Source organism: Felis catus, chromosome E1, assembly GCF_018350175.1.
Source record: "Felis catus isolate Fca126 chromosome E1, F.catus_Fca126_mat1.0, whole genome shotgun sequence".
NCBI classification, from domain to species: Eukaryota; Metazoa; Chordata; class Mammalia; order Carnivora; family Felidae; genus Felis; species Felis catus.
Window position 1 is genome coordinate 17,912,696 of NC_058381.1, and position 21,749 is coordinate 17,934,444.

General features: G+C 53.9%; 1 protein-coding gene across 5 annotated transcripts; it reads left to right on the top strand.

The window, feature by feature from the left end:
* Positions 1–81: 81 nt before the first annotated feature.
* FLOT2 (flotillin 2) lies at positions 82–17,449 on the top strand. Of its 5 annotated transcripts, none has more exons than XM_011288993.3 (11): positions 82–334; positions 6,886–6,967; positions 9,912–10,002; positions 13,636–13,759; positions 14,172–14,290; positions 14,408–14,521; positions 14,623–14,742; positions 14,832–15,046; positions 15,456–15,639; positions 15,940–16,090; positions 16,168–17,449. In XM_011288993.3, exons 1-10 carry the CDS (start codon positions 286–288, stop codon positions 16,087–16,089), a joined length of 1,248 nt encoding a protein of 415 aa, XP_011287295.2. In that variant the 5' UTR covers positions 82–285; the 3' UTR covers position 16,090; positions 16,168–17,449. The 5 variants fall into 5 exon arrangements, with proteins under 5 accessions (XP_011287295.2, XP_011287294.2, XP_011287297.2 ...); XM_011288992.3 differs by lacking the exon at positions 9,912–10,002 and adding an exon at positions 12,548–12,638 and having other exon boundaries at positions 91–334; XM_011288994.3 differs by lacking the exons at positions 82–334; positions 6,886–6,967 and adding an exon at positions 12,548–12,638 and having other exon boundaries at positions 9,913–10,002.
* Positions 17,450–21,749: the final 4,300 nt, after the last annotated feature.

Genomic DNA, 21,749 nt, shown 5'->3' on the forward strand with positions numbered 1-21,749 from the left:
TCGTTATGCAGGCGGCCGGGGGGAGGGGAAGGGGGGGCGCCTTCCCGGGCGCTGTGGAGCTGGGCCTTGGGAAATGAAGCGCGTTGATTGCCGCCTCTCGCCCGCCGGCCCCGCCCTCCGCCGCTACACTTCCGGTGGGGCTGCGACCGCGGAGGGGCGCGGGCGGGCGCGCGGGCGGCCGCTGGGGGTGGCGGGATAGGCTGGGCGCGGCCGGCGGTGCGGGTGGTGCGGGCCGTGCCGTACAGGTCTCTGCGTTCCCCGCGGGCCCTCCGTCCCACCGGCGCCATGGGCAATTGCCACACGGTGGGGCCCAACGAGGCGCTGGTGGTTTCAGGTGAGAGGGCGGCGAGGGGGTTGGGTCTGGGGCGCCGGGGCGGAGAGGGTTGGGACGCGGGCTGTGCCCGCGAAGGTGGGTGAAGAGGGGGCGCGGGGTGGGTGCGGGGCTGGGGAGCTAGCGGGGACGGGCTAGGCCGGGGAGGGGCTCAGAGGGCGGAGGGCAGTGCGGAAGGTGGGGGCGCGGGTGTTGGGCCCGAGAACCTTACAGGAGGGGACCCCCATTCTCACACTTGCGGTGTTCCGAGCCCTCGAGACTCTCCCTCCCACTGCGTGTTTTCCCGTGTTTATTCCCTCCTGTCTCCGCCTCCTCCTTGGGCACGGTCTCCTCCCCTCTACTCCACTGTGGCCTAGGGGGTCCCGAACTGAGGCCGTGGGGAGGGGACCCGTGGCTCCCAGAACGTAGCGGTTTGGCTGGATTCCAGGGCCCGGCCCTTGGGGTGGGTCTCGAGGCTTTAGAGGGCAGGTGCCTGCCTGGGGATGGGGCCCTGGGACGGGGATCCTTTTGTTCCCGTTAATTCTGAGCGGGTTAGGGCTTGCTGGGGTTTACTGGCACTGCCCACCCCCGGAGATGCGGGTGCGGCCTCTACAGGTTGAGAAACCGGGTTCTGGGCTGTGTCGCCGCGGTTGCAAAATGCTACAGACTCCAGAATTTCTGGGAGCTTAGGTGGGGCTTGACTGCTGTGCTGGGGAAGGGAGAGGTATCTTTGCCTTAAGGCTGCTTTTTAAATTGTGTATTTGGGTATCTTGAGAGGTGGCTGAAGCCTTTCAAGCCACCAGTTTGTGCAACCCCTGGCTGGCTCACAGGTGCTGGGAAGGGTGGTTTCCTGACAGCTTGGAGGCCTGTGGCTGCAGGAATCCTTCAGGTCTTACTTCCTACTATCAATGTCAATTTCCAGCCTGTGTGCCGAGTTGTTAGGGCTGGCTACAGAAGTGGGTAGAAGAGGGTGAGCTAGACCAGGGTTTGTAGCTGCCCCCTGGGGAGGTGTGATGAATCCACTGGGAACTTTTACCCCAGAACATGGCCTCTGGCTCGGTTTGGATCTCAAAATCAGTCTCTCCACTGGGACAGGAAATCCCGGCCCTCCCTGATCAGGACCCTCCTACTCTTGTAGGGAAGAGCAGACAAGACCAGAGGTGGCCTTGGGATTTAGGAGGGAGACCCCCAGAGAGCACTGAGGCCAGACTTGCACCTGTCTCCCAGACCCCAGTCCTAAAGAAGACGTTGAGAACCCGAAAATCTGCATGGCACTTTCTCTTGTAGACTTTTCTTTCTGGAAGTCCAGACCCTGAGCTGAGGAGACAAAAGCTCCCATCCTGTCCCTGTGGAGAGACTAAGGGGCGAGAGGAGCACCTGAGTTAGGCTGCTCTGTACCTTCCACTTGCCGGAAATCTGGTCCTCTGGCCAGAGGCCAATGCAGTGGCCTCCCTCCCCTGTTTTAGGAGGGAGCGGAGGCCGTGCCGAGAATTGAGGGCGCTGTAGTCAAGGAAGGGTAGGAGAGAAGAAGGAGGGATAAGGCTCAGGATAACAGAACCTGGGGATTTGAGCCGATCAGACGGATAGAGATGCAGCTCTCCCTCACAGAACTCCCAGCAGAGCAGGGCAGAGCAACCACTCCCAGCCTTGCCCCCCACCTGGTTACTTAAGCCTGCATCTAGGTCTGGAGGCATCACATTCAGCCCAATTTGAGAAGGATGCCGTTAAATCTCCTGGTCATCTTCTGCACCTGAAGAGGCTGGAGGATTTTTTTTTCCTGGTTGTCTAACCTCCCTTCTTCATTCTGTGATATCAAACCTTTTTGTCTCTCTCTCTCTCTCTCTCCTTTTAGCAATTTTATTCAACGTTTTTTATTTATTTTGGGGACAGAGAGAGACAGAGCATGAATGGGGGAGGGGCAGAGAGAGAGGGAGACACAGAATCAGAAGCAGGCTCCAGGCTCCGAGCCATCAGCCCAGAGCCTGACGCGGGGCTCGAACTCACGGACCGTGAGATCGTGACCCGGGCTGAAGTCGGACGCTTAACCGACTACGCCACCCAGGCGCCCCTCCTTTTAGCAATTTTAAAGGGGGAATCCAAACACCATACATCTTTCTCTCATCTCTACACTAGGTCAGAGGTTCTTAACCTGGGGTCCGTGGGTAGAATTTAGAGGTCTGTGCGTTTGGATGGGGGAAAGACATGCTCCCGACCTCGTCACTAACCTTAATTGAAAGTTAGCCTTTCTTCGGATTATAAATGTCAGCCACAATCCCTGTTAACATCAGCAGGTATTTTCCTACCATACTGCCACTGTAGCAGGTACCTTTGAAGTCATTTATGCTCTCACTGAATTCTGCTTCTGAAACCATCACTACACTGTATGTTAACCAACTTGGATTTAAATAAAATTTCTTTAAAAAGTGGGTAGTTTTAGCATCCCTAAATTCTACTCCTGAAACCATTTATATGTTAACTTAGATTTTTTTTTTAATTTTTTTTTAACATTTATTTATTTTTGAGAGAGAGACAGAGCATGAACAGGGGAGGAGCAGAGAGAGAGGGAGACACAGAATCTGAAACAGGCTCCAGGCTCTGAGCTGTTAACACAGAGCCCGACATGGGGCTCGAACTCACAGACCGTGAGATCATGACCTGAGCCGAAGTCGGACACTTAACCGACCAAACCGCCCAGGCGCCCCTATGTTAACTTAGATTTAAAAAATATATATATATTTACGCTCATCAGTACTTGAAGTTTAGCTAGTTATTAACCACTAGATTTTATTATTTAATGTGTTACTATTTCACACCTATTACTATGTATTACATGTCACACATTTGGTGGTTTTAACAATTATCAAATTAATAAATAATTTGATAAATTATTTGACAAATAAATTTTTATTTGACAAAATTATTTGACAAATAAATAAATAATAAACTTTCAATATAATTGTTTCTTATGTATTTTATGCATTTATCAACATTCCTGCATTGCTGGACTACTAACAAAGGCTGTGGCTCAAAAGAGACTAAATCCCCCTTGTAGAGTATGGTCTTCTGGAGTAGTGGGAAGAAGATAGAAGAGAGGCAGGAAGGGAGCAGAATATTCCTGAGAAGGTAGAGGGATGGACTGGGTCTGGAGGGGCTAAGAATGGAACAGAGGTTGGCGTGTAATTCTTCAGCTTGGATACGGACAGGGCAAAGGCAAGTAAGTTGAGTTAGAAAAAGTGAGATAAAATTAGAAGAAACTTCCAGGTGTGAAGAGAGTGAAAGCTAGGGACGTCAAGGAAGGGGCACCTGAGTGTCCTCTCTTGGGCGTGGTGCTCAGGCTCAGTGTGACCAGGAATCTGGGAGGGAGATGCCTTTCAGGGCAGGAAGCTGCTGGGGGTGGGGCAGACTGGCAGTACGAGCTTCCTGTTGTTGCTACCCCTGGGAACTTGGCCATGTTGCCCTTGGCCAAGGCCCAGCTTCGGCTGTGGCAGCCTGCTCTCAAGGTCAAAGAATAAGTTAAAGGTATAGGGTGGACACCCCCTTCCCCCACGCGATCCCACCCCACCTCTACCGCTTCCACCCCCAGCACAGTGAGAAGTGCCCTGGAACCCGCTGGAGGCCCCAGCCCTCACCAGGCCCAAAGTGAAACAAGCTGTGATTTTTTGACCCTTTCAGTTTCTCCAGATCCCGAGATGGCTTAGGTTTCAGGTTGACTGCTTGTCCTTAGAGGCCTCCCTTACCCCACTCCCCAGGGCAGAGAAGCCTACGCTAGCTTCCCTTGAGCAACAGCCTTGTGGACAGTTATTTCCCCTCCAGAGAAACAGGCCTCTTTCCACCCCTACTCACACTGCGGGGCTGCGCCTTACTCCCTGGACTTCTGGCTCGGTTCCTTGCACACTGTGCACAGAGGCAGGCCCAGGAAACTGGGTTGGCTCTCGGGGAGCAGTCTCGGGCACCAGTTCTTTAAGGTGACAGGCTTTCTGCACTAGTGAGGTCTTTGTCCTTCGCCTCCACCTGTCCAAAACTTGTCTCCAGTTCCCTGTTCTCTGTGTTGTCTCTGGTTCCGTTGTTGACTTCACCACCCACTCAAACCTGCACTCTGGAGGTGCACCCATGTGGTAGCCAATAGCCACTTAAATTTAAAATTAAATCAGAGGAGAGCCTGGGTGGTTCAGTCAGTTAGATGTCCAACTCTTGATTTCGGCTTGGGTTGTGATCTTGCGGTTCATGAGATCGTGCCCTGAGTCCGGCTCTCTGCTGACAGAGCGGACTCTGCTTGGGATTCTCTCTCCCTCTCTTTCTTCCCCTCTCCCATGTGTATGCGCATTCTCTCTCTCAAAATAAATAAACTTTAAAAAAAATTTTTTTATTAGAAATTCAGTTCCTCGGTTGTACCAGCCACATTTCCAGCCCTCAGTAAGCACATGTGGCTAGTGGCTGCCATATTGCACAGTGCAGCCATAGAACATTTCCACCCTCTCAGTTCTCATGGACAAGACTGCTCTAGAAGTTACTCCATGACATCAACCACCATGTCTTGCCTAAGTCACTGCAAGAGGCTTCTACCCAATCTCCTTGGCCACCCCGCCCCCTTCTTCCACCTTGTGCAAAGTGGTGTTTCTAAAAGGTAAATGTAATTTTGTTGCTCCTCACCTTAAATCCTTGTGTGACCACCCGCCCCCCCCGCCCCGCCATCACACACACACACACACACACACACACACACACACACCCAGCTCTTTGGCCTGATACGTGAGACACTCTATGATCTGGCCTCTGCCCCTCTACCCTGCTTGTACCCCTCTGTGGGTCCTCAGAGACACTGTAACCCAGCTACATGAAACTACCCCTGACCCTTGACCTTTGGAGGCACACACCCTAAGGCTTTCCTGGAAACTGAAGTCTGTGAATACAGAAATGATGACACCCACTGGCTTTTTCCCAAATCCCATTTCGTTTGAATCATCTGTTTCCTGCACATTTTTCTGCACTGCAAGGAAACTGCCCCTCTAGCTTTTACTAAAGTTTTCTTGAACTCGGTGAATAATTTTGGTATTACCAGTTCACAACAAGAATTTCAGGAATTGGTTCTTCTCACTTCTGCATAGACATTATGCCAGCATGCTGGACATGTCTACAGCTGGATCCGAGTTGGGGCCCGATTCAACATTCTGTTTAGTTGATATAGTTTTCAGGAACCACTTCCTTAAAAAAAATTTTTTTTTTTACATTTGTTTATTTTTGAGAGAGAGAGAGAGAATACAAGCGGGGGAGGGGCAGAGAGAGAATGAGACACAGAATCTGAAGCAGGCTCCAGGCTCCGAGCGGTCAGCACAGAGCCTGCCTGACACGAGGCTCAAAACCATAAACTGTGAGATCATGACCTGAGCCAAAGTCTGACGCTTAACCAACCGAGCCACTCAGGCGCCCCATAAGAACGAACCACTTCCTTTTCAGGCCTTTTCTCTTTGTCTCCACTTCTGCCACTGGTACCACAGGTTGGCCTTTGTTTTGAGGCCTTGCCTTCCCCATTCACTCCCATAAGAAGTACACAGTCACTCTGAAGCCCTGGAAGTAGAGGACCAACCTTACTGAGATGTGTCTGCTGGGCATGAGCAAGGATCCCATCTTGGCTCCAAGACACCTCCCTCCCTTCAGCCTCCCAGTGCCCCCCCCCGCCCCCCGTGTGCCCTGCACCCCTTCTTGTTCTGCACACTCCCTGGTACATGGTATTACAATTATCTCAGGAAAAGTTCCCACCTCCTTCAAGGTAGAAATTGTAGGGGCGCCTGGGTGGCTCAGTCGGTTAAGCATCCAACTTCAGCTCAGGTCATGATCTCACGGTTCATGAGTTCAAGCCCCACATCGGGCTCTGTGCCGACACCTCAGAGCCTGGAGCATGCTTTGGATTCTGTGTCTCCTTCTCTGCCCTTCCCCCACTCGTGCTCTGTCTCTCTCTCAAAAATAAATTAACATTAAAAAAAGATAGGAATTATAAATTAAAAAAAAAAAGATAGGAATTGTATCTTCATCTCTTTATTCCTAGCACAGAAACAGTCTACTTGTTTGTTGAATGAATGGTTAAATGAAAGATGAAGCTTTTCCTGCTCACTCCTGCCCACTGACTTCTGTTCTCTGAAAGTACTTACATGCGGAACCACTCATTGGATAGCCTTCTTTCTATGCAAATTGTCTACCAAATTGTCTGTCTCCCTTTTTTTTTTTTTATTTAAAAATGTTTAATGTTTATTTATTTTGGGGAGAGATCGAGAGCAGTTGGGGGAAGGGCAGAGAGAGAGGGAAAAGCAGGCTCCAGACTCTGAGCTGTCAGCACAGAGCCCAGTGCAGGGCTGGAACTCACGAATTGCGAGATCATGATCTGAGCTGAAATCAGAGGCTTAACCGACGGAGCCACCCAGGCACCCCTGTCTGTCTCTCATTTCTGTGTAAGCTCAGCACCCAACAGTGGGGTTTGTCAACTGTCAGAGTGAGTAAAGGCCCAGAGTTGCTGTTGGAGGGATGGGGGGTAGACAAACCCAAGAACTGACTGACCAGCAGTGGTTTGCTTTGCTCTCCAGGGGGCTGTTGTGGTTCTGACTATAAACAGTACGTGTTCGGCGGCTGGGCCTGGGCCTGGTGGTGTATCTCCGACACTCAGAGGTAAGGGCCCAGGGGCTGGGGAACCTGGCATCCTGGTGGGCAAGGGAGAAAAGGGTTTCCAGCCTTCCCCGCTTCACCCCCCCGGTCAGCTAGATCATCCTCCCTTGCCACATTCCCATGCTGGGGGCCTTCTAAGAAGCAGGTGAGATGGGTTGCACAGGGACACAGGGGGTCTGTCTGCGGGCACCTTCTCCTTAGTGGGTATGCTTCTTCCACTGGAGACGTCACTTCTGTCCCAGAGAATCCAGGGTCATGCCCAAGCAGAATCCTGACTCCCTGAGCCTAACTCAGTTATTCTTGCAGCCCTATTCCCTGTGGAGAGGAAGGGCTGAAGAGACCCACACACGCCCTCACCCGTGCAGGCCTGGACAGTGTAGGCAGGGCTAAAGGGCAGAGAATGACGGAATGCACATTGTGAAGGGCTTCATGATAGCCGCAGCTTACCGACAGGGGGTGGGGATCTAAGGAACTGGTGCCGGGCTGGGCAAAACAGGTCTGGACCTCCTCAGTCAGTCTGGAAAGACTCACCAGAGGAAGGGACATTGCAGCCCCCCAGAGGGCCCACCATCCGGCTCTCCCTGGGGCTCCCCCAGAACCCTCAGCGGGACCAGACTTGGCCTGGGCCTCTCCTGGCTCCCTCACTGCCTACCCACAAGGAGAAGAGGTGTGCCAGCCACTTTTCCACCGTCACCCCCTTCCTGACTATGCCCAGATCCTTCCAGGCCAGGACCCACGCAACAGGGAGGGGAAGTGATGGCCACCCCGGAGGGAAAACAGCAGCGATTGCGGTGGAAATCCCCCTCTGGCCCAGCCCCCCCAGTCAGCAGAGAGAGGCCCTCCGTGGCTGCGCCGAGCTCTACGCTTGAGACTCCAGGGGGACTGAGGGTGTTGGCCAGGGTCAGGGCCATGGGGAAGCAGGTCACCTTTTTAACTTCACTGATTTCCCGTAACCCCCTCTGCTCTCCCCTCACTTTGTTCTGCCCGAGTTGAGGAATCCTGGGGGACTCTCCTGGCTCAAGGCCAAAAGTGTCCGAGAGTATAACCAGTACTGATCACAACTTCTTCTCAGGAGGACACGAGGCCCTCCTGAGTGGGCCAGTGGCCTGTCGGAAGCCATGGGGTGCCCTCTCCAGAGGTACTGTCACCCCACCCCACATGCCTTGCAGTCCTGGGATGACCGAGTAAGTCGTCCAGACACTGCGGTACAGCCAGTCCTGGAGAGTTTGCAACTTTACCCAGAGACTTGTCCCGCGCAGGCATCCACTGCTAGGGTGACACGCCTGCAGCCCTTTCTCTACGTTCTTGGCACCCCCTCCTGCTTTTTGCTCCAGGCAGCAGAGCCCCAGGACAGGAGAGCCAAGCTTCTCTGACAGTACGTTTGGAAGTAAGGAGTGGAGGGCCTTGTACGTCATCCTGGGAAACTGACCTCACACACCCAGGCTTAGCATTCTCCCTCTGGTGCCACTTGCTGGGTGGTCTAAGCCTGGAGCCCGCCCCCTCCTGGGCTCTGTGTCCAAGGGCAGTCCCTTCCCCAACCCCTAGCCTGCCTGAAGGACGTCTCTACAAGCTGGGGCTTCTATTTCCCTAGGCCGGCAGGAAGAGCCCCTCAGGTCAGAGTAGAGGCTTCTAACCCAGCCTGGATTCTAGCCTCCCCTTCGAGATACTTTCCGCACACCGCCCTCCAGGTCCCCCACCTCCGTTGTCAGCCGTTCTTCGCCAGGCTCGATGAAACCCTGCCTGCTGCACTTTGCCGCCACATCCTGTGCTGTCCTGAGGCCCTGATGTGGCAGCTCTCTCCCTTACCCGAGTGAATCCTCCACCTCTGGCATCTGAGCTGCAGCCTCCTGTCTTCCCTCCTTCCTTCCCTCCTTCCCTCCCTCTCTCCTATCTCCCTCTCTCCTCCTTCCCCAGAAGAGAGCTTAGTGGGTTCCTGTCTGAGTCCTCTCAGGCCAAGGAGTGCCAGTATCAGGGGCTCAAATGAAGGCAACCTTTCCACGTCTGCACGGCCAGAGCCCCCCGGGCTGGCACCGTGCTGGGTGAGGCGGGGCTCCCATCCCCCACCCCCATCCCCCAGTCCGCCTGCCTCTGCTCCTTCAGCTTCTGCCACTGTCCTCCCTTCTTCTGGTTGAAGGAAACCGTCCACACTGTCAGCATCCCGGCTTCTGCCTGGCCTGCCACCCTGCACTCACTTGCACACACGTGCTGCGCGAGGGAGGCCCAGCTAGGGTGGCCTAAACAGCTTCAAGACGCTTCATTTTCTTTGCCATGACTCTCTTTGCCTCTGCCCAACTTTGGAAATCCCAAAGTGAATTACCCCGTCACCTCCCAGTTGTCCCTGTGAATATTGTGGGAGGGACACACTTTCTCCTCCAGCCTTCCTTGACACCTAGCCCCCCAAATCAGAAAATCCAAGGTTTTCTTTGGGCTTTCCTGGCCCTAAATTGCCTACTTAGTGATATGTAACACAAACCCAAGCAGGATTTGGTATTTGCTGTGGTTCGTTAATCCCCAGAGTGGCCTCTCCTGTCCAATTTCTGGAAACACAGGTTTGCCTGTGTTTGGAGAGTAGAGCTGACACTAAGTCTCCCAGACTCTCCTGCCAGGAGTCTGCCAGGAGTTTCCTGGGAAAGTGAGGTGGTGGGCAACCCAGGTGCCCTGTGCGCAGGCCTCCCGACCTCAGGTCGTAGGCTTTTTCCCCAGCCCAGCCGCTCCTCCTTGGGTATGGGAAAAGAGACCCAGAGGCCTCAGGCCAGCAAGGGGCCTTCCTCTGTCCCCCTACAACCCTAGGCTGAGCTGGCAGTAGAGGGCTAAAGTACTAAGAGCAACCCCGCCCTGCCCCAGGCATCCGGCATCGTTGCTTGTCTGGTAACCACTGTGTGTGTTTGCTGTGTCCCCTCCTACCCCTTCCTTTCCCTACCTCTCCCTCCCCCTGGCTGCTCCTCAGACTGTCTCTGGAGGTTATGACCATCCTGTGTCGCTGTGAGAATATTGAGACGTCGGAGGGGGTCCCGCTATTCGTAACAGGGGTTGCACAGGTAATAACCCACCTGCTTCCTCCTCTGTGTCTAACCTTCTCTCTTCCTGCCCAGCGGGGCCTGGCAGGCAGGAGCCAGATGGACTCCCCTCCGAACGTGTGCCTCCCTCCCCTCTGTTCCCACCTGTGCTGCCGTGGGTGCCAGGATGGACCCCTAGAGATCCCCAGCTCCCTTGCCCTCACTGACTGGGGCTGCTAGTGGGGAAAGAGCAAGGGATTCTGGAACCCCTCCCAGGTCCGCTAGTGAATGTCCTTGGATGCCAAGGGGTAAGTTGAGGCAGGAGACACAGGCCCCTGTGTGCCAGAACTCGGCTGTCTGGACAGGAAGGGTTCAGTCCCAACCACTCCGGGTCCTGCGGAGCCCGTGGCCAGCCTCCCGTCCATGCCGACACCCCAGTGTCGAGCCCTAGCCCTCCTTCTCACAAGGCCAGAAAATGGGTCCCGTGAAAAGTTCTGTTCATCAGGCTCCTCCGACCTCCTTGCCAGGCATCAGCAAAATGAGCCTTGGCCATTCCCTGCTCCTAATTTTTGTTGAGAAGGCTTTGAGAAAATCTCTTGTCACTAAGATTTTAGTTTCCCTGTGTGCGAAGTAGGGGAATCATGTCCTCTACATGTTCTGTAGGGATATTGGAAAGGCAAGTAAAACAACATGAGGGCTTTTTGAGATTTTTGGAAAAGAAGTGCTAGAAAAACCTAAGCTTTTATTATTAATCCGGTCTCACTGTGTGTGTGTGTGTGTGTGTGTGTGTGTGTGTGTGTGTGTGTGCGTGTGTGCGCGCGCGCACGCACATGGGTGTGTGGTATTTTTAAAGTTCATTTATTTTATTTAAAAAATTTTTTTTAATGTTTATTTTTGAGAGAGAGAGACAGACAGAGCATGAGTGGGGGAGGGGCAGAGAGAGAGGGAGACACAGAATCCGAAGCAGGCTCCAGGCTCCGAGCGGTCAGCACAGAGCCCAATGCGGGGCTCGAACTTAGGAACTGTGAGATCATGACCTGAGCCAAAGTCAGACGCTCAACCGACTGAGCCATCCAGGCACCCCCAAGTTCACTTATTTATTTTGAGAGAATGTGAGAGAGCAAGCAGAGGAGGGGCAGAGAGAGGGGAAAAAGAGAATCCTAAGCAGGCTCCACGCTATCAGTGCAGAGCCCAACACAGGGCTGGATCCCACCAACTGTGAGATCGTGACCTGAGCCGAAATCCAAGAGCTGACCGCCCAACCAACTGAGCCACCCAGGTGCTCCCCAGTCTCACTTTGAAAAGCAAGTGGCCCGATGTCTCGCTCTTCACTGCCATGCAGCTGTAGCCAGTGAAACCCATTCCTGAGCCAGGGTGTTCGGTAACTCCCAGCGCTTTCTTTGTAATATGCAGGTGGTCATCTTCATTGCTTCCCTCAGCAGCTCCCTGTTGAGCGCCTTCCCAGTTCCAGGCACTGCGGTGAGCATCAGAAAGCCCCTGCCCCCTCAGAGCCTGCATGCTGGGCGCCCAGACCGGAAGGGCCCAAACATCATCTTACCAATCCCCTTACCTTGCTGGAAATTGCCCTTCCGGCTTCTCAGGCACAACCCCGCACCACCTCTCCCTTCCTCACCCAGCCTGCCGGCTCTAACGGGGAAGGGGACTGTCCCCACCTTACCCACTCCTTGTAGCCGTGCACAGGCAGGCTTTGGCACGGAGGCCTGAGAAACTGAGAGCACTTTGTGTGGAACCACTAGGGTCCCAGCCTCCTTCGACACCCTTGGCTAAAGAAACCCCGCTCTGCCTCCAAACTGCTACTGACTTGAGACAACTGCAGATACCTATGTCCCTTTTAAGCTGGGTGATGTGGACCCTGGAGATTGTCTGGGCCAGGATGCCCTCGTGTGACCTCAGCCCCGGTTCCCCACTTGAGCCACCTGGGCCCAACCCCAGAGGGTAGGCTTCAAGTCCAGCCTGTTGCCAGGTGGAGGGACCGGGCAGGACTCCCCTGGCCAGGCGCAGACGCAGGGTCACCTCTGTCTCGGCCCAGCAGCGGGCGTACTCCTAGTATGCCAGGCTAGTAGGCAGGGCTCTCTGGGCAGCCTCCCGGGGTGCCTTGAGGACAGGTGAAGGCCCCTGGGGGGACATTCAGATGGCACCCGTGGATGACCCACACAGCCCAGCCTGGAGTACCAGCGCTTACGTGTTTTTCCCAGGACACACACACACACACACACACACACACACACACACAGCTACACCTGGACTCTCCGCACTGGCCCAGACCGCCCACAACCACTGCTCTACTTCCTTTCCCTACTCTGCAGGCCAGGCTCATCTGAGCAGACATGTGTGCCGTGGGCAGAACACTTACACTGCTTCCCCCGGAGCCACCCGCACCCACGCTGCTCTGCCTTCCCACCCATCTCCCCACAGACTCCTGACTACGACCCCTCAAAGCGCCCACCCCACCCTCTGCAGCAGGACCCCTGGCCTGTCCCAGTCGGAGCAGTGAGGTATTGGACTCTCCCCACACCCCAGGCCCTGGGCCCCCAGACCCATGCCCCTGTTTTGCATTTCTTGGCAGGATTTCCCTAGAGATTATGACGTTGCAGCCCCGCTGCGAGGACGTAGAGACGGCCGAGGGGGTAGCTTTAACTGTGACGGGTGTCGCCCAGGTATAGTAACTCAGCAGCCCCACGCATGTCCGTTGAGCTGCCTCGTCCCTGTGCCGGGGTTTGGGGGGAGGAGGAGAGGACGGCAGCCAGGGGCAGTCTCCCTCCAGTGCCCCTTCCCCTGCCCCCCTTCCAAGAGAGGGTCATCGTCACCGGAATGTGCTCACTCGGCCTCTTGGCCACTCAGTAGGACTAACAGACACCCCTTCTCTCCTCAGCGGGCTCGCAAGAGACAGAACCAGTGCTGAGGGCTCCTGGCTCACTAACCCCACCCCATTCTTTGCAGGTGTTGGAAGTGCCACGCCCCAGAATCCAGGCCTTCCCTGTTCCCTGGGGAGGGGGCTAAAGGGGACCAGAGGGGAGGCCACGTGAGGCAGAGGAGTTGTCGGAGGCTGCTTTATGTTCCCAGCTCGGGGCCAGGGTGAGGGGCTTTCTGCTGTAGTCCAGTTCTCAACGTCACAGGGCAGCAAGGTGCAACCATGCTATAGGCTCCTGGTGAGGGGTCGTTGGCTTAATACCTCGGGTATGAAAGGCAGGTGGATACCCACCCTCGGTGGCATCCCCCTGGACCTGTCTCCTGCCCTGCCCAGGCTCTCTTCCCTAGTCTGTGTATCTGTGTCCCTATCACTCATTTTCCTTTTTGCCCTCTCTGCCCCTCAGCCTGCAGGTCTCCCACCAGTGGGGAGACTGCATGGGAGGAATTGGCTAACGAGGGAATAGTGAGTGGGCTGAGGGTGGGGAGACGAGCCCCAAATGCCCGGCAGAGAGGCCGTGTCAGGGCCCGAGGCTGCCAGTGAAGATAAAAATTGTCAGTGTAAGAATTCCATGTGTGCTCTCCCCACCAGAGGCCTCAGACAGACTCTGTCCCCTCCTGGCCCCTAGGCCTCCGGGTCTGAGAAAAGAGGGGAGGGGCACAGCCACCATCCTCCACATCTCTGGGTCTGGGGACTCCATCTGCCCCCCTCCAGCCTGGTTCAGGCGCCTCTGTGACTACTGGCAGGTGAAGATCATGACGGAGAAGGAGCTCCTGGCAGTGGCCTGTGAGCAGTTTCTGGGCAAGAACGTGCAGGACATCAAGAACGTCGTCCTGCAGACCCTGGAGGGACACCTGCGCTCCATCCTTGGTAAGGCCCTGCCCCACCCAGGGACCCCTCTGCTGCCTTTGAGGAACCTCGCAGGCTCTCCAAGCCAGGGCCAGGGAGGGGCGTGGGGCAGGGCAGGGAGGTCTGTCAGTCCCACCAAGGTGTCCTTTCCAAACTTCCGGTGACTTGAGGGAAAAGGGAGGGCATTGGGATGGGGAGGTGAGGGGCCGCCAGTCTGGCCAGGCTCCTGGTGTTGCTTGAGACACTTTTCCTCATCCAGCCTGGACTCTGCAAGAGGAGGCTCAGTGTTAAATACTGTGAAGAAGAAACCCCGGGAAGACCCAGCTCAGACTGCACTACGTGGGCATGCAGTCAGACTGCTGCTTGTATGCCTCGTCCCTTCTGCGGTGGGCTGGGCCCCCAGGGAACCAGCCCATGATCCCTCTGTTCCCAGGGACCCTCACCGTGGAGCAGATTTATCAGGACCGGGACCAGTTTGCCAAGCTGGTGCGGGAGGTGGCGGCCCCTGATGTCGGCCGCATGGGCATCGAGATCCTCAGCTTCACCATCAAGGTGCAGTGCGATAGGAAGGCTGCAGCCCCCCACGTCCCCCTGGGAGGGGGGTGTGGGCAGGAGGGGCACCTCTGTACCTATGACTCTTCCCAAGGATGACTCCCCCTTCCCTCCCAGGACGTGTATGACAAAGTGGACTATCTAAGCTCCTTGGGCAAGACACAGACTGCCGTGGTACAGAGAGATGCCGACATTGGGGTGGCCGAGGCCGAGCGAGACGCAGGCATCCGGGTACGTGGGCTTTCCTTCCTGCCCCCAGGGCCAGGGATCTCGGGGGGGTGGGACCATGGTAGGTTGAGGGAACCCTCAGCACCTGCCCCTCCTGCTGCCAGGAAGCCGAGTGCAAGAAGGAGATGCTGGATGTGAAGTTCATGGCAGACACCAAGATCGCCGACTCCAAGCGAGCCTTCGAGCTACAAAAGTCAGCTTTCAGTGAGGAGGTCAACATCAAGGTGAGGAGCCGTAGGGCATCCCAGGTTGGGGCTCAGGGCTCGGGACCTGGCCGCCAGCCTCTGACGTGCTGCCCTTCTTCCTGCCGCAGACGGCCGAGGCCCAGCTGGCCTATGAGCTGCAAGGAGCCCGTGAGCAGCAGAAGATCCGGCAGGAAGAGATTGAGATTGAGGTTGTACAGCGCAAGAAGCAGATCGCAGTGGAGGCACAGGAGATCCTGCGCACAGATAAGGAGCTCATTGCCACAGTGCGCTGTCCTGCCGAGGCTGAGGCCCACCGCATACAGCAGATCGCCGAGGGTGAAAAGTGAGCGCCCCTGGCTGAGGGGGGGACTAGTCAGGCTCCTCTCCCATCCACCTCTCCAGCCCCAGCGTGGAAGCCGCCTCTCCCAGCACCTGCTGACTGAGGTGGGGGTGTGCCGCCTTCCCAGTGGGATTGCTGTTGGGAAGGCTGAACTAGATAAAGGAGACCTGAGGGCCCGGTACGGTACTTGGCCCAGCGGGCATCCTGGCCAGTCCCTGGCTAGTCTCTCCCATTTGCATCTGGCAGCTGGTGGCCTCTCTCTGCCAGAGCCTGAAGAAGGCACCTCCCTCCTTAGGTCCCCAGCCCCTGACACCCGGCAGAGCAGAGGGCTTGAGGGTTTGCTGGCCCCCAGGCAAGGCTTGAGGGCCCCCTGGCACTTCGCACTGATGCTGCCTGGCCTGAACTCCTGCAGGGTGAAGCAGGTCCTCTTAGCACAGGCGGAGGCCGAGAAGATCCGCAAAATCGGGGAGGCGGAGGCAGCAGTCATCGAGGCGATGGGCAAGGCAGAAGCTGAGCGGATGAAGCTCAAGGCTGAGGCCTACCAGAAATATGGGGATGCAGCCAAGATGGCCTTGGTGCTGGAGGCCCTGCCCCAGGTGAGGCCTTTGCCCCGGGGTGGATCCGGCTGGGCCTCGTCAGGAACACAGCGACGGGCTGGCTAGAAACATTAAATGTGAGAGTGCTTGAAGTGCCCCAGGTGGGGGCAGGAACCCTGCAACAGGCACAGGCCCATCCCTGGCCCACTGGGTCTCACTGACCGTGGCTTGCAAATAAGAGCCACCCAAGCTGGGGTGGGGTTTAGGCGAGGTGGAGAAAGGAAGGGGAGATGCTGGACGGGGCAGGGCAGGAGGACAGAGCGCACCAAACCGAGCCCTCCCCCCACCTCCCCCACCTAGATTGCTGCCAAAATCGCCGCCCCGCTGACCAAAGTCGATGAGATTGTGGTCCTCAGTGGGGACAACAGCAAAGTGACATCGGAGGTAAAACCGACTGCTGGCCGAGCTGCCGGCCTCTGTGCACGCCCTCACAGGCATGGACCTCTCTAAGGTGAGTGCTGGCCGCCCGCGGGTGGGGCAGTCACGGGCCGCAGAGCCGAGGCCTCACGGCGCCTCCCTTCCTTGCAGATACCCCTGATCAAGAAGGCCACCGGCGCACAGGCGTGAGGCTCCCAAAGACCTACACCCGTCAGCAGCCGCCCGCCTCTCCCTCCAGCACCCGTTTTCCTACCACAGCGACAACGGGAACGCTACTGACTCTGGTGCCTTATTTTGTAGGGACCAGAAGTGCTGCGTGTTCAGGCCTTCTGTGGCTGTCTTCCCTTCTGTCCTGTCTCTAGCCGTCTCCTTCCTCTCCTCCCCCCACACCTTCACTTTCACTGCCACATTCATCTCGTTGGTCTCTTCCGCCTTCCTCTCCCTGTACGTCTCCTCCTTTGTCTGTCTTTTTCTGTCCCTCTCTGCTCCCACCCTCTACACACATCATGTAGTTTAAGCTAAAGACGTGTATTATAATCACTGTCTGTCTCGGGGGGCAGTAGCCCTGCTGCTCCTCAGAATCCTGGTGCCTTGAAGTTCTCTGTGCGTCTGTCCATCCTCCCCGTGGCCCTTGCCAAAATTCGGCATGGGTGCGGAGGGTCTGGGTAGGATGGCCACCCTCCCTTCTCTTGGCTTGGTCTTCCCAGCCCTAAACCCGACCCCAGGAAGTCCCCAGCCTCACCCGCTCCAGACCCCCTCGGCCTAGCCGGGCACTGCCCTACTTCAGCCTCCCCCAGCCCCGGGCCTGCTCTCCTACCTTAACCTCTCTCTCTCTACCCAGGGGCAGAGGCAAGGCCTCCTGTCTATAGCAGCTCCCTCAGTTTACTACTGCCTTAGGAGGCCCCTGCTTGTGCTCAGGGAAGTCCCCTTCATGGACATGTCCCTACTAGGTGGAGTGGGGCTTGGTCCCAACTCTGCTAAACTCTTTTGGGATCAGGGTCTAGCCCCACTGGGGACTAGAAGGTGTGTAGACCGTCTTCCTGCTAGGGCTGTGCTGTCCTGGGTATCGGGCCAGGCCCTTCCAGTGGGCAGGGCTGTGCCAACCCTATACAGAGTTGAGTGCTGTAGACTGGCCAGACTCCATCATATCCCCCGTGCCATCTTTCCTTCTGGCCAGAGTGATAGGGTTCCAGCCATGGGGAAGCAGCCCAGTCTTCTGTCTTCTTGCTCTAGTGGAGACAGAAGAGCCCGGGCCCAAGCATCCTGGCAGGGATGCTGTGGGTGTCCAGAGGTCCCAGTGTCCCACTTCTGGCTCTGCCCCAGCCTGTGTAGCTGTTCCTGCATGTGGATGCTGCATGTCTGGTCTGGGGCTTGGATGCTGCACTGCCCCATTGCCTGTCCCTTCTGGTAAAATAAAGATCTGTTATGCCTATGCCCTGTATCGTCTCTTCTGTAAGAGTGGAGACTAGGAAGCAAGAACTAACCAGGTCCCCCTGCCCATATGCCCATTCAGCCTCACGGTTACACTTTGTCTGTTCTTCCCCGTGGTAGCCACTGGAGGGCATCAGCACACTGGCCTTGCCCCCAGCAGCATCCTGGGGCAGGGTGGCCATTGGCCCAGGTGCTGTGTCCAGATCTGAGCCTTGGGAGACCTGGCTCCATCGCAGGCAGAAGATGGAAGAGGCTGCCGGGCTCATCTCCCCACTGTGTCCATCCTGAGCCTCACTCAGTACTGGAGCCCGTTTCTCAGGCGTTAAGAACGTGAACTCTGGAATCAGACTGCGTGGGTTTAAGTTTTAGCTCTATTGTTACCACCTGTGTGATCTTGAGCAACTATCTTTATCTCTCTGGGCTTTAGTATTTTTTTCTTTTTTTTTCTTTTTTTTTTTTAACGTTTATTTATTTTTGAGACAGAGAGAGGCAGAGCATGAACAGGGGAGGGTCAGAGAGAGAGGGAGACACAGAATCTGAAACAGGCTCCAGGCTCTGAGTGGTCAGCACAGAGCCCAACACGGGGCTCGAACTCACGGACCGTGAGATCGTGACCTGAGCCGAAGTCGGACGCTTAACCGACTGAGCCACCCAGGCGCCCCTTCTTTTTTTCTTTTAATTTATTTTGAGAGAGAGTGTGCATGAGCAAGGAAGGGGCAGAGAGAGTGAATCCCAAGCAGGCTCTGCACTGTCAGCACAGAGCCTGATGCAGGGCTCAAACTCACGAATTGTGAGATCATGACCTGAGCCAACATCAAGAGTCAGACGCTTAACTGGCAGTCATCTAGGCATCCCTAGACACACATGTGTTTTGTGACAGAAGTGGCAATTCCGGGGCGCCTGGGTGGCGCAGTCGGTTAAGCGTCCGACTTCAGCCAGGTCACGATCTCGCGGTCCGGGAGTTCGAACCCCGCGTCGGGCTCTGGGCTGATGGCTCACAGCCTGGAGCCTGTTTCCAATTCTGTGTCTCCCTCTCTCTCTGCCCCTCCCCCGTTCATGCTCTGTCTCTCTCTGTCCCAAAATAAATAAACGTTGAAAAAAAAAGAAGTGGCAATTCAGAGCTATGGGAAAGGACAATCTTTTCAATAAAAGATACTAGATATCTGTGGGAGGGGAAAAAAGTGGTTCTTGACCCTGAACGTCACATTTTACACAAAATCAGTTCCAGATGGACTGTAGATCTAAATGTGTAAAGTAGGATAATAAATGTGTAGGAAATAATATCTCCAGGACTTTAGGGTAAGCAAACACTTTTTTTCAAATGTTTATTTATGAGAGAAAGAGAACACAGCAGGTGAGGGGCAGAGAGAAAGACAGAATCTGAAGTAGGCTCCAGACTGAGCGGTTAGTGCAGAGCCTGACGCAGGGCTCAAACTCATGAACTGTAAGATCAGATCATGACCTGAGCCAAAGTTGGACACTTAACCAACTAAGCTACCCAGGAGTCCTGGAGTTTACTTTATTTATTTATTTTTAATTTTTTTTTAACGTTTGTTTATTTTTGAGACAGAGAGAGACAGAGCATGAACGGGGGAGGGTCAGAGAGAGGGGGAGACACAGAATCCGAATCAGGCTCCAGGCTCTGAGCGGGTCAGCACAGAGCCCGACGCGGGGCTTGAACTCACGGACCGCGAGATCATGACCTGAGCCGAAGTCGGCCACTTAACCGACTGAGCCACCCAGGCGCCCCTAGAGTTTACTTTAAAAAATAAATAAATAGGGGAGCCTGGGTGGCTCAGTCAGTTAAGTGTCTGACTCTTGATTTCAGCTCAAGTCATGATCTCACTTCGTGAGTTCAAGCATTGCATCAGGCTGTGCACTGACAGCAGGGAGCTTGCTTGGGATTCTCTCTCTCTCTCACTCTCTCTGCTCCTCCCCTGCCCTCTCTCTCTCTTTCAAAATAAATAAATACAAACTTTAAATAATAAATACCAGAAGGAAAAAAAAAAATTGTTTTTTATTTTGAGAGAGAGAACATGACAAGGGGAGGGGCAGAGAGGGAGAGGAGAGAGAATCTCAAGCAGGCTCCCCACTGTCAGCACAGAGCTTGATGCAGGGCTCAAACTCACAAACCATGAGATCATGACCTGAGCCGAAATCAAGAGTCAGATGCCTAACTGACTGAGCCACCCAGGCGCCCCGGGAAAAAGGTTTTAATTAAAAAAAAAAAAAGAATATTTATTAAAAGACATATTAATCTCCAGGGATTACACTAAACTGAAAGAACCAATCCCAAAATGTTACATGTTGATTTCACTTATATAACTTTTATTTGTAATCGTGGTAAAATACATGTAACATAAAATTTAGCATCTTAACCATTTGTAAGCATACAGTTCATTGATGTTAAGTGCATTTACACTATTATGCACCCATCACCACGCATCTCCAGAACTCTTTTTGTAAAACTGAAACTCTGTACCCATTAAACACTAACTCTGCCTCAGTCCCTAGGAACTACCAACCTACTTTCTGTCTCTATGAATTTGGCTACCCTGGGTACCTCATGTAAGTAGAATCATACAGTAGTCATCTTTTTGTGTCTGGCATCTTTCACTTAGCATAATGTCCTCAAAGTTCATCCATGTTGTACCATGGTCAGAATTTCCTTCCTTTTTAAAAAAATTGTTTTTAAAAATGTTTATTTATTTTTGACAGAGTGACAGAGCATGAATGGGAGAGGGGCAGAGAGAGAGAGGGAGACACAGAATCCAAAGCAGGCTCCAGGCTCCGAGCCGTCAGCACAGAGCCCGACGCGGGGCTCGAACTCACAGACCGCGAGATCATGACCTGAGCTGAAGTCGGCCGCTCAACCGACTGAGCCACCCAGGTGCCCCAGAATTTCCTTCCTTTTTAAGGCTGAATAACATTCTATTGTATGTATATACCATATTTTGTTTATTCATTCATCCATTGATAGACCCTTGGGTGGGTTACTTCCATGTTTTGGTTACTGTGAATAATGCTGCCATGAACATGAATGTGTAAATATCTCCTCAAGATCCTTCTTTCCATTCTTCTGGGTCATATGAGAATTCTACTTTTAATTTTTTGAGGAATTATACTGTTTTCCACAGCAGCCGTACCACTTTATATTTCCACCAACAGTGTAAGAGTTCCAATTTTTCCACATCATTGCCAACACTTGTTTTTTGTTTTTTGTTTTTATAGTAGACATCCTAATGGGTGTGAGATGTGTCTGACATTTTTGAAATGACAAAATTTTACAAATGGAGAACAGATCAGTGGCTCCCAGGAGTGGGAGTGGCAAAAGAGAAGTGGGTGTGGTTATAAACATTAGGGCCCCTGGTGCTGGAATCTTCCCGTAACTTTACCATGGTGGTGGATGCATGAACATATACAGGTGGTAAAATTTCATGGAGCTTAACAGACACACACACAAGTGAGCACAGCTGAAACAGGAAATCCGAATAAAATGAGACTCTATCAATGTCAACATCCTATATTTGGCTGTGGTTATGATATTATACTGTAGTTGTTTGCCAATGTCACCATTGGAGAAACTGGCTAAGGAATCTCTCCATATTATTTCGTACAACTGCCTGCGAATCTACAGTTAGCTCGATAAAAATTTTCATGCACACACATGAAAACCCACTGAAAGACGGAGCAGGCAAGCCTCAGAATATAGGAAAATATATCTGCAATACATATATCTGGAAAGGAAAAAAAAAAAAAAAACCTAGCATCCAGAATGTATTTTACAAATCAATAAGGAAAAAGACAGATGACCAGGCAGAAAAACAGACAAATGATGGGCCCCGGCATACACAGAAGGGTCAATCGATGTATGGAAACACATGTGGCAGGGGTGCCTTAGTGGCTCATTCGGTTAAGTCTCCAACTCTCGGTTTCAGCTCAGGTCGTGATCTCATGGTTCACGGGATCAAGCCCAGCATTGGCCTCTGTGCTGGCAGCACAGACTCTACTTGGGATTCTCTTTCTCCCTCTCTCTCTCTCTCTCTGCCCCACCCCTGCTTGTTCTCTCTCTTCCTCTCTCTCAAAATAAATAAATAACCTTAAAAAAAAAAAAAACTTGTGGCAGATCATATTTTGCAAAGATAGTGGCAACAGTTATCCATTCTACACGTTCCTCTTACTGTAACTTTTCACAGTCTTTCCAGTTAGAAGCAGAGCCTATGCCCCCTTCCTTGAAGCTGAGTAAGTAGGCTTTTGTGACTATTTAGGTCAAGAGAATATGACGGAAGTGATACTATGTG

What these genes read in the sequence shown, in the direction of transcription:
- FLOT2 (XM_011288993.3), top strand. Translation starts at nt 286, where the DNA reads ATGGGCAATTGCCACACGGTGGGGCCCAACGAGGCGCTGGTGGTTTCA. An exon ending in TGTATCTCCGACACTCAGAG is followed by an intron (nt 6,968 to 9,911) that starts GTAAGGGCCCAG and finishes GCTGCTCCTCAG; the next exon opens with ACTGTCTCTGGAGGTTATGA. An exon ending in GTGAGGAGGTCAACATCAAG is followed by an intron (nt 14,743 to 14,831) that starts GTGAGGAGCCGT and finishes TTCCTGCCGCAG; the next exon opens with ACGGCCGAGGCCCAGCTGGC.